Genomic DNA, 12,068 nt, shown 5'->3' with positions numbered 1-12,068 from the left:
AGAGTCTTCCTTGTCCACACCCTGTCTGGTCTGGCCTTCGCCCGGTCCGCCTTCTTCCCGCCCTTGACCACGGTCCTGTTACCGGTGGAGGCGCAACGTCCGAGGCCGACCTCACCCGCGGGAAGAGCGAAAGGGCCCTGGGCTGTGTCCTGCGGTTGGCGCGGAGGGAACCGGGGCTCGAATCCTGCGCAGCCGCCCCGGGACGTCGGCCGGCCTGGCAGGGAAGGGGTTCAAGTCCCCGGGTGTCTTCACTGTGCGCCCGTGACCTCGGGGGCCCTGGCCCCTTCCCGCCTCCCTCTGGATCAGGAGAACCCGGCCGGGTCACTCGGGGGGGCGGGGGGGGGCAGGGTCTTCGGAGGCAGCATCTGGCCGAGCCGGTCCCCTCCGGGGGCGGGGGGCGGGGGGCGCAGCCCTGTGGGCACTTCCCGCGGAGGCGGCGGGGCCGACGGCGAAGGCTCCCTGCGGGGAGCCTGATGTGGGACTCGATCCCAGGGACCCTGGGATCACACCCTGAGCCAAAGGCAGCCACTCAAACACTGAGCCACCCAGGGGCCCTAAAGATCTCTTTTCTTTACCATGCTTTAACATACATATACAAAAAAAAAAAAAAAAATACACAGTTAAGGTGATTGAATTATTGGAAAACTAAGACTGTTACATGGCCAGCACCTTGGAGGCCTTTCGTATGCCCTCCCTGGGGTGGCCTCATGGGCGTGCTTAGGATCCCATGCTTAGGAGGGCTCCACATTTGTTTTAATGTTGTTCTGTCACTGTTTTGAAGTTCTTGACAACCTGTGAAGAGGAGACCCTATATTTTAGTTTTGTACTGGGCCTATCAATTATGCAGTCGTGCCCTCCAACTTATTTTTTGATGGTCCCTTCTCTTTATTGTTTCATCACCTCAGTTTGCATATATAAACGTGATGGTTTATTTCACTCGTTTTGGAACTTTATATAAGTGGAAGCACACAGCATATTATTCTATGTGCAAGGTTTTTTCAGTCTTGTTTGTGACTTATCCACACAGTTATTTGTAGCTCTCATTCAGTCTCACTGCTACATAATATTCTAATGTGCAAATATGTGTCACGATTTACCTGTTCCACTCTTGAAGAAAATGTGAGTTGTTTCCCATCTTGATGGCTACGAATAAGGGTGCCACAGACACTGCTGGGTGTGCATCTTTGTGCAAAGGCGCATGCATTTCTACACTTGATCTTAGCCCAAAGGCCAGGACGCGATAAAAAGTGGAGGCACTTCTGTGGAGCATTTGCTTACCTAAGAGTGAAATTGCTAGGTCCTAAAGTGTGTGTTCGCTCAGCTGTAGCAGGTAACGAGAAACTTTTTCTAAAGTAGCTGTCTCAATTTACGTTATCTCCAACTGCATAAGAGAGTTTCCTTGCTTTGCATGCTGACCAACACTGGGTAGTGGCCGTCTTTTTAATTTTAGCCGTTCTGGTGGGTATATTAAATCACCGTGATATCTCATAATTTTAATTTGGACTCCCCTGACCCAGTAATGAGACTGAGCAACTTTTTAAAATGTACTGGCCACCTGAGTATCCTCTTCTGTCCTCTTCTGTCTGGTTTCTTGTTGATTTTTAAATTGTACTATTTGGGGTCTTTTCATATGAATTTATAGGGATTTTTTAATTTTTTAAGAAAATATTTTTATTTATTTGAAAGAGTTAGAGCGACAGCGAGAGAGGCGGGGGTGGGGCATGAGCTGGGGAGGGGTCGAGGGGCAGAGGGAGCGGGAGAAGCAGACTCCCCACGAAGGAGGGAGCCCAACGCAGGGCTCCATCCCAGGACCTGCAGACCATGACTCGAGCTGCAGACAGACGCCCAGCCGACTGAGCCACCCAGGTGCCCCTGTAGGAGTTCTTTATATACACGAACAAGAATCCTTTGTCAAAAACACATATTGCATATATCTTTTATCAGACTGTGCCTTAAAGATATTTTTGTTTGATGAAGAGAAGCTCTTAGTTTTAATGTAGTAAAATCTATCAATCATTAGTTTGGTGATTCTTTGTGTATTGTTTAAAAATCTTCCCCTTTTCCAAATCACAAAGATAGTCTTATAAAAGCCTGATTCCTTAGCTTTTCATATTTAGATCTGCAAAGCACCTGGACTCATACTGGTGTATAATATCAGCAAAGAGGCGGAGTTTTATTTTTCCTGTATAAACATCCCATTATGTAAGCACCTCTTCTTGCAAACGTCCTTTCCTTACTTCTCTGGGGTGCCGCAGAGTTGTGTCCTAGATCACGTGTTCGTATAAGAGTCAGTGCTGGGGGCTCTCTTGTCTATTCATTTGTCTGCCTATCCTTGCACTAAACCACACTGCTATCATGTTGATAGTTTCAAAAAATGCTTTTGATATCCTGTAGAACACTTAAAAATTTTTTTTTACCTTATTCCCCTTTTCAAAAGTGTGTTGGCTCTTCTTAACTCTTGGCCTTTACATTCAAATACTAGAATCAGCTTGTCAGGTTTCACAGTGAGATCTGTTGGGATTTTAGATGGGATTGCACTGAATCTATTTATCAGTGAGGAGTGAATTAACACCCTGAAATACTCAGTGCATAAATATGCTTATGTATTTCTCTATTTGAGGTCTTTACCCATAATAGTGATTTATAATCTCTTGTGTGGATGTTGTGCACATATTTTGCTATATTTGTTCTTTGGTACTTGGTATTTTGCAAAATTTTAAAAAGTGTGTGTGTGTGTGTGCGTGTATCAACAAGTTTTATATAAAATATGCCTTGTGTTGTGTCCAACAGCTCTTTTATATATTTATCAATTCTAATAATTTGCCTACAGGTTATTTTAGATCACATATGTATAGAATGGTATCTGTAAATAGTAAGTTTTATATATTCCTTTCTAATTCCTACAGTTTTTACATTTTTATGAAAGATTTATCTATTTATTTGAGAAAGAGAGAAAGCAGAGTGGGGGAAGAGGCAGGGGGAGAGGAAAAGGGAAAATTAAGCAGACTTGGGACTGAGTGTGGAGCGGGGTAGGGATAGGGAGGTGAGATGGAGGTGGAGGGTGGTGCTCGATCTCACCACCTGGAGACCATGACCTGAGCTGAAACCAAGAGTCAGAAGCTTAACTAACTGTGCCATCCAGGCGCCTCAGCAATTTTTACATTTTTATGTAAAAAAATAAATTTCTTACATGAATGCACTGCTTAGCGCTTTTATCCAGTATAAACCTGATTGGTGATGGTAGTAGCATTTTTATCTTGTTCTCAATTTCAGAGGAAAAGCATTTTACTGTTTTATCATTATGTATAGTGCTTGCTTAGGTGTACACACACACACACACACACACACACACACATCTTTATCAGATTTAGGAAGTTCTATTGTATTCTAGTTAAAAGTGTTATCTTTTTTCCATTATTAATATATGCATTTCATATTTAATATGTGCATTTCAGCAAATGAGATGATCATTTTTCTCTATTCTGCTACTGTGATTGATTAAATTGCTTGATTATCCAATATTAAATAGTCAAAACATTCTTGGAATAACAAACCTAATTTCGTCATGGTATATTATCCTTTGTACATTAGTTGAATTCAGGTTGCTAATATTTTGTTTAGGGCTTTTAGATCTAGGGTTCTGACTGAGTTAACCTATACTTTTCCATTATTATATGTCTTCATTAGATCAAATTCATTTGGTCATCTACCTTTTTATTCCCTGTTAGAGCATGTAATATCAGTGTTTTCTCCTTAAATTATTGATCAATTTTGCTGCTGAAGGCAGTGGTTTAGAGTTTCAATTATGTCCAATTTCTTTAATATTTTAATAATATTCAGATATTCTGTTTCTTGTTTGTTAGTTTTGGCTACTTGGATATTTTTTCATTTTTTTAAAAAAAGATTGTATTTATTTATTCATGAGAGACACACAGAGAGAGAGGCAGGCACAGGCAGAGGGAGAAGCAGGCTCCATGCAGGGAGCCCAGTGCAGGACTCAATCCCAGAACCCCAGGATCACGCCCTGAGCCGAAGGCTCAACTGCTGAGCCACCCAGGTGCCCCTGAGTTTTTTCATTTTATCAAGGTTTTATTTTTTTTTCAAGGTTTTAAAATATATCAGTAGATAGTTTTTAAATAATAAATAATATTATCTTTTTACCTTCTCCAGCCTCTGTAGTGAGGTTCCTTCTCTTGTTTTTTATATTAATTATTTGTCTCTCTCTCTCTGTCTCTGATTTGAGTCAGCCTTGTCAAAGTTTTAAGAAGTTTGTTAGACTTTTTAAATAATCATCTTCCGGCTTTGCTAATCCAATTTTAATTTTTCTCTTCCTTTTATGTTCTTTTGGTTTTATTCATCATTATTTTTCTAATTTCTTGAGATGGATATTAACTCATTAGGACTTACTCATCTTTCCCGTTTATGAATTTAAGTTTATAGCTTTCCTTTTAAACACTGATTTTGCTACATTCCACAAGTTTCTTCATGAATATTATCATTCAGCTCAAAATATTTTCTAAATTTTATTGTGATTTCTTTTTACCCACTAGATATTTTAGAAGTGAATTTCTTAATTTCCATAAACATATACATTTTCCAGATTAAAAAAGTTTCTTTTTTTTTTTAGTTTAATTGCATTATTTTCACAGAGCATATTCAATGGATTCAATTCCTTTAAATTTGTTGAGACTTGCTTTATGGCCCAACACATGATAAAGTTTTGAAAATGCTTTGTACCTGTTTAAAGAGTTGTTGGGTGCTGTGTTCTAATATACATCAATTAGGTCTATTTCTTTTTAAAAAAGTATGTTATTTATTTATTCATGAGAGACACAGAGACACAGGCAGAGGGAGAAGCAGGCTCCCTGCAGGGAGCCCGATGTGGGACTCGATTCTGGGACTCCAGGATCACGACCTGAGCCAAAGGCAGATGTTCAACCGCTGAGCCACCCAGGTCTCCCCAATTAGGTCTATTTCTTAATCATGCCATTCAAATCTCTGTTTTCTTCTGTGTGTTCTATCAGTTATTCCCACAATGTTTGTGAATCTATTTCTCTGTATGGTACCCTTTTTCCTTGAAATATTCTGAGGCTATATCATGAGGGGAATAAGCTTTCAAATTGTTTTATTATTATTATTATTTTTTTTTGTAGGTTATGCCTTTTCTCTTTGGGGAGTGTCCCTGTGAATCCACAGTAATGCTTTTTGCCTTAAAGTGTCTTTTAAATGATGTTAACATACTCATACCGATCTTAGGGCATGGCTTCTAGTAACAAATTCCCTTTTGTGTGTTGTTTGAATACTGAACAACCCGTGTCCTATCTCTGGGGATTCTTTGTTTCATTTGAGCAATCAGCTGTCAATTTGCTATTTTAGATGATGAAACTGTATACTTTTCCATCCTTTCCCTTTCATCCACTTTGGATCCTTATATTTTTTTTGTCAGTAGCTAAAAGACTGTTTTTCCCCCCTCAAATTCTCAGAATTTGCCTTTTATTTGGGGTTCATTTACTTGCTATGTAATGGCTGAATTACTCAGGTGAGTTTAAATTTACCATTATACTATAATGACCCTTTAATTTTAATATCTTTTTTCTCTGGATGGTTTTATTTTTGCCTTTCTTAAGTTTAGTTATGGTGTGTCTAGGAGGGAATTGCTTTTCATTTACACTGTAGCAGTTTCTTACTATTTCTTGAATCTGTTGATTCATGTCTGTCTTTAGTTTTGGAAAACTGTCATTAACTGTGCTTTGTTTTATGACCTTTGATCTCACCAGGTCATTGACTTTTCTTCCCTTCTCTTCAGTGTTTCATGTGTCTGAATTTCATTTTGGATATTTTCTTCTGATGTGTCTCTCAGTTTTCCAATTCTCTGTTAAATTATTTCTAATGTGCTGTGACACGCATCCATCCATTGCATTATTAATTGGGATTATTGTATACTTCATTTCTAGAATTTTTCTTTCTCTCAAATCTACTCTGTAATTTTTTGTGATTTTCATTTCTTTGCCGAAATTTCCAATTTTTAATTTTTACTCCTTGAACATAGTAAGCCCATAGTTCTAATATTTGGAGCCTATTTGCTTTTATTGAGCATTGCCACTACTGATTCTCATTCATGACTGTTGGCTTTTCATATGCTTGTTTGTCTTTGATTGTGTGACATTTTACTGGAAAAACTGGTTTGTTTGTTTCTACAGATCTAGAATATTATATTCCCCCAGAAATAATGTGTGTATGTTTCCAGAAATTTTTTCTGTTGTTTCTAAGAGCCCTAGCAAGGTGATACCACCTTATCTTGGCTCTACTTACATTTCAAGCTGGATAATTCTTTATTGTGGGGATGTCCTATGCCTTACAGGATGTTTAATAGTCTCTCAGACTCTTCCTACTAGATATCAAGAGTACCTCTTCCCAGTTCTGATAATTAAAAAATGTCTTCAGATATTGTCAAATGCCTGTTGGTACTTGAGAACCCGTCTTAACCTCTTATTCAGTAATTTTTACTTTGCAAGGATTTTTCCAGTCTTTCAAAGGAATTAAAAAAATGATGTTAAAAAAATGATCTTGTTTTTCTAGTTGTCTACAGTAAAAACTAGATCCAAAATCTGACAGAGAGACATATATGTATACACATTCCTGCTGTTTGTGACAGCAGGAGAACATCCTGTCATATCCTATGACTTATCTGCAACTATGGATGTAGGGATTCTATCTAAACTGCCTGCCTCTCACATGGGCCATTCTGCCACTTGGTAGAGGCTTTCTCTTTTCCTTTGCCATGCCAGGGTTATTTTTGCTATTAAGACATTCTTCAAGACAAATGTCTAGTGAACAATCTTCAACTTTAAACTTCAGTGGCCCAAGCTCAAATATTAATATGTACCGACTGCAAGTGCTCTTCCATTTTTTATTCATGGTGTGTTTCCTGCTTGGTATATTGTATGAGATTAGGGGCGATTTCTAGAATAGCTACTCACAGAGAAATCAGGGGTCCTAAAAATCATCTAGTCCAAACAGTTGTGGAAATTGAAGTGTAGTAGTTTGTATAAATAATACATTGTCATGGAATAACTGGAACTGAAAAGAAAAAAGCCACCTCTAAATGAATAAGAGCCAGAGTGAACCAACTCACATGCAAACCAGGTAATAAAGTGACAAGGCTTGGATTGAGGATATTGACAACACTTTCCCATTGTGACCAAGAGGGGATGATCCCAAGCAATACTGACTGTTCCTATATGAGAGAAAGAAATGACATTTATTGTTTTATGTTAGGAATTTCTGCATTATTTCTTTTTTACCCTTGACAACCTTATGGAATCTACTTAAGATCTTTTTTTAATCTCCATTTTTAATGAGGAATCAGTGGTTTAGTGTGCTGTAATTTGCTTCAAATCACCAGGATAATAAGTGGCCAAACTGGGATATTAGATTGGCTCTACCCTCTAAGTCTGTAACTTTTTTTTCTTATATTTTGCTATAACCTCTAAGTCTGTAACTTTTTTTCTTATATTTTGCTATTCCTACAGTTCTCTTAGGGTCATGACTTTTCTTTTTAGGGCATGTATTTAAAATGTATATTTCAGAAGCCCATATTTCTCTAAGTTACCATTGAGTCTTAGGTGGGAATCCAGTGAGAAGAAGGACTCATATCAGAAAGGTACTCTTTGGAGAGCTGTGAGGTGGCCACCAGGAGACCCTGGTGGGTCTTACCTGTCACACAAAACCAGAAGTAGAGGCTAAAGAATATAAGTGCCTAATTTTTTAGATTTGCACCCTTTCTCTTCTTCTTAGCTCCACTTTTTTCTTCTGTGGAATAAATCCCCCTAAGTGCAATAGTTTCTCAAAGATGGCCAAACCATTCTGGTATTAGGATCTAGGAAGGAAATCTTGGAAGATAAGGCAAGGTATTGGACAATTTGGTAACTCTTGATGTTTTCTAGAACTTGGAGGATGAGGGAGGGTATGTTCTTTCTTGAAGGAATTTTCTACTTCTAGTTCTGGCCAGCATGAGAACACTGAGAACTATCTAATCATTTGTGATTCCTTCACTAGCAATAAAATACTCTTCCAACAGGAGGATTTAATTTCAGCAGCAAATAACTTCAAAATGACTCTAAATGAGGTCCAAATGGGTCTCAATTTGGCCTCAAATCAAGCAATGGACATGCCACAATATTGGTAGAAGGCTCTGGGAAGTTCTAGCACTACACGAATGTTTAAACATTCTTTTTGTTGATAAGATATTGTTTTACCTTGTCAGATATATTTCCAGATTGATTATGAGGTTAGTTCAGGATAATTACTCACAGGTAGATTAGGTGGCTGCTTCTTTTCCTCTCACTGCATTCCTCATTTGGTTCTCACCAATTCCTACTCATTTTTGCATGGTGTTATACTCTACTTCATCTCATCCACAGAAAGAAGAAAATTCTGGAAGTTGCATATTAGCTGTTCCTTAAATGATACACACACACACAGCCCCATTCTGTTAGTTTCTTTGGCTTTTACAAAGTGTTGGTAGCTTCAATACTCTTGTGCTAGATATTTGATAAAAACTACACTAAGATTTGGAAAGGTAGTATTTTGTGAAAAAGAAGGATCTTGTTAGAAGGACAATGTTTTTGACATCTCAAAAGTAAGATTGTAAGACCACCAATGTGTTGAGGTCTATCTATCTATCCCCATATTCCCTGGATCAGCTAATTTTATTTCTGTGATCTTAGAAATAAAATAGTGGCTGAGAGTGTTTCTTTGGAGTATCTGAATTTTGGTTTCTCCCCTTACCAATTGCATGGGAAAGCTATCAACTTACCTAAGCATTGCATAAAAGTTTTCTTATTTGCAAAATGGGGATAGTAGTAATCTTTACCTCATATTAATTATGAGGATTGAGCAAATAATGCATATACAATGCTTCATGTAGCACCTGGCCTATAGAAAGCTCTTAATACATACATACTTTAAAAAATCATGGTAAAATATATATAGTTTATGATTTTAACCACTTTTAAGTGTACAGTTTTATACATTAAATACATTCACATTTTTTTTTATGATAGTCACACACACACACACACACACACACACACACACACACAGAGAGGCAGAGACATAGGCAGAGGGAGAAGCAGGCTCCATGCACCAGGAGCCCGATGTGGGATTTGATCCCGGGTCTCCAGGATCACGCCCTGAGCCAAAGGCAGGCGCCAAACCGCTGCGCCACCCAGGGATCCCCTACATTCACATTGCTATGTGACCATCATCACCATTCATCTCCAGAATGTTTCCAGCTTCCCAAACTAAAACTCCATACCCATTAAACAACTCCATTCCTTCTTCCCTCTAGCTCCTGGAAACCATCATTCTACTTTCTTCTTTCTCTCTCTCTCTCTTTTTTTTTTTTTTTGACAATTTATTTATTTGACAGAGAGAGAGAGAGAGAGAGAGAGAGAGAGAGAAACACATAGGAGGAGCAACAGAGGGAGACGGAGAAGCAGACTCTCTGCTAAGCAGAGAGCCTGATGTGGGGCTGCATCCCAGGACCCCAGGATCATGACCTAAGCTGAAGGCAGCCATGGAACCAACCCACGTGCCCTCATCATTCTGTTTTCTACCTCTATGAATTTGACTTGGATATTAATTTCTTGTAAAATGAAATCAAACAACATTTGTTCTTTTGTGACTGGGTTATTTCATTGAGTGTCATGTCTTCTAGGCTCATACAAGTTGTAGCATGGGTCAGAATTTCCTTCCTGTTTAGGCTGAATAATATTCCACTGTATTAATACCTACACAGTATTGTAATAGTCAAAGTTTTATTCCAGCCACCAAAAAATATGATTTGATTTACTTACTTCCAAGACACAGCTTCAGTGGGGATCAGCATCACTCCTAGCCATGACAAAAAAATGCAGGCTTATGACTGAGGAGTCAAATTTTAAGGTTACCTTTGAGTTCTTTTCCCCGTTAGTGTTTATAAAGTCTCAGTTTGGACATATCTCACTTTCTTCAAGACAAGTATTTCTGTGCTCAGATATGCAGGTAAAGGGAAGGTTTGGGGAAAAGAGAAGGGAAGACTCTGAAAAAGAAATCTGATGTTTAGTTTTTGAACAAAAATAGGAATGAGAAAAGGAAGAGGAAGACCAGATAGAAAGAATAGGGCAAGCTACTTGGACAGATTATTCAAAGGTGGTTGTACCAATAGATATCCCATATCACATTCTCTTTTTACAATATGGTGTTCACATTCCTTTATCAAGAGGTGGAGTCTAAAAAAAGACGTGGAGTCCAATTTCCTTCCCCTGCAACCTGGGCAGAATTCTATAAATGCCTCAACCAGTAGACTATCATGAAGGTGACTGGATGTGTCTTCTGGGCTTTGGCATTATATGTTTTGCCTTAGCTCCCTCAAGCCGCCCTGTAGAGAGATGCTGAGTCTCCCAGCCTAGAGCCAGCACCAACCTGCCAGTCGAGTGAGTGTAAGTTCCAGCCCCACTCAAGCCTTCCAGTTTTCAGAGGACTGAGGACCCAACAGACATAGTCCTACAATCTTATGAGACTCTGAAGTAAGAACTGCCCAGTTGAGCTCTTTCCAAACTAACAAAAACCATGAAAAAGAAGTGATCATTCTTGATTTAATCCACTGTTTGGGAGCCTTTTTAATGCACCAGTTGATAAATAATATAGTTATCTTCTCTCACTGTTCATTATCATACAATGATTTGCATGAAGTAGATCTACTTTGAGAGGACTTAAAAGGCATCCAAAGCAACAGTGCAGGCCAACTGTCAAGTCTTTTATTTCCATGAATACATCACAGGCAGATAAAAGTGGGCAGCTAGAGTCTGATGTGGAATATTTAGCCTCAGAAATTTATGGCCTGTTAGTTGGACCATCAGCATACATGGACTACTTCAAGAATAGGCCAAAATATATATATACCTCTAAATTTATCAGTACTCCCTCAGCAAGGGAGAGTAAATTTTGATTAAACCAGAATGGAGATTCTTCCTAAGATGGACTGATATTTTTCCTAGGTTCCTTGATACTCAGGCTTCTGTCTTTTGCTAGGTGTTCTAATTCAGAACACAACTTTAAAAATTAAAAAAATATATTTTAGAGAGAGAGTGAGCAGGGGGAGGGGCAGAAGGAGAGGGGGAGAGAGAGAGAGAGCATCTCAAGCAGACTCCCTGCTGAGCATGGGCCCTTCCCTCCCGCAACATGAGGCTCCATCTCACAACCCTGAGATCATCACCTGAGCTGAGTTGGACACCTAACTGACTGAGACACTCAAGTCCCCCTGAAATGTCACTTTAATAATGGTTTCTACAAACCTGTAGGAGAATTTAGAGCCTTTCCTTCAAACAGCAGTTCTAGAATATTTCTCCATAATGGTGTATAGGTATCTCCCACTTTCTGAAAGTTCATTATTTCCCTTTAGTACTTGTTTTTGCTTCAGAAGAAATCTGAAGAAGAATTTTGCTTTTATAAAAAAAAAAAGGCAGAAAGCAAAAATGGCATGCACAATTGTTTCACAGTGAGCCTTATAGAGGCAACATGCATTCAAGCAGCAGAATGGCCCCTACGAGTTCCTTCCCCAGACCTATATTCAGCATCTCAGCATCAAGACATTACGGCTTTGAACAGTGTCTGTGAACATCTGTGCTTTATCTTGATTTATTTTGTGTATCAGTTAGTAAGATGTGTCCTGAGGTATCAGAAAAGTTTAAGAGAGGTTATTTCTGGGGTCTGGGAATGCTTAAATAATTTTCCGTATAAATTAAAGGTAATTGCTTCTTCACATTATGCCATTTTGGCTATGAAAAGTTTCACAAGCACACTCTTACTGTCAGATTGCAGGGGAGGGGAGACCTGCATATTGGAGAATAGTTTAACATGATGAAAGAGTTAAGCAGTGGGAAAGGCTTTGGCCTTAGGGTCAAGAGATTTGGATTCTAGTCTTATGTGTTCACTAATACTAACTGTAGTTTTCAACAAGTCCCTTGGACTTCAGTTTGTTTTACTCTGTGAAATAGGAGATTTCATCTGATGTTTGAAGATTT

The 12,068-nt window shown here is 38.9% G+C and overlaps 1 protein-coding gene across 20 annotated transcripts in view; it reads right to left on the bottom strand.

Annotated features, from left to right (window-relative positions):
• The window catches only part of FMN1 (formin 1), a 433,671-nt gene that overhangs the window by 8,864 nt on the left and 412,739 nt on the right, over positions 1 to 12,068 (bottom strand). For 2 of the 20 annotated variants that reach the window (XM_038579931.1, XM_038579935.1), the window contains exons 21-24: positions 11,340 to 11,487; positions 9,861 to 9,897; positions 8,314 to 8,460; positions 4,863 to 7,237 (exon numbers count right to left, since the gene is read on the bottom strand). The exons of 6 other annotated variants lie outside the window; for them this stretch is intronic. In XM_038579931.1, the coding sequence (XP_038435859.1) occupies positions 11,461 to 11,487 (27 nt within the window). In that variant the 3' untranslated portion in view covers positions 4,863 to 7,237; positions 8,314 to 8,460; positions 9,861 to 9,897; positions 11,340 to 11,460. Of the gene's footprint in view, positions 1 to 4,862; positions 7,238 to 7,272; positions 8,461 to 9,860; positions 9,898 to 9,953; positions 10,085 to 11,282; positions 11,488 to 12,068 lie in introns of those variants that run through there. 12 more of the 20 variants (XM_038579928.1, XM_038579934.1, XM_038579924.1 and 9 more) reach the window with 11 other exon arrangements.

The sequence above is a fragment of the Canis lupus genome, chromosome 30 (genome assembly GCF_011100685.1).
Source record: "Canis lupus familiaris isolate Mischka breed German Shepherd chromosome 30, alternate assembly UU_Cfam_GSD_1.0, whole genome shotgun sequence".
Classification (NCBI taxonomy): Eukaryota; Metazoa; Chordata; class Mammalia; order Carnivora; family Canidae; genus Canis; species Canis lupus.
The sequence above is the reverse complement of the archived record's forward strand: the minus strand, read 5'-3'. Positions and strand labels throughout refer to the sequence as shown.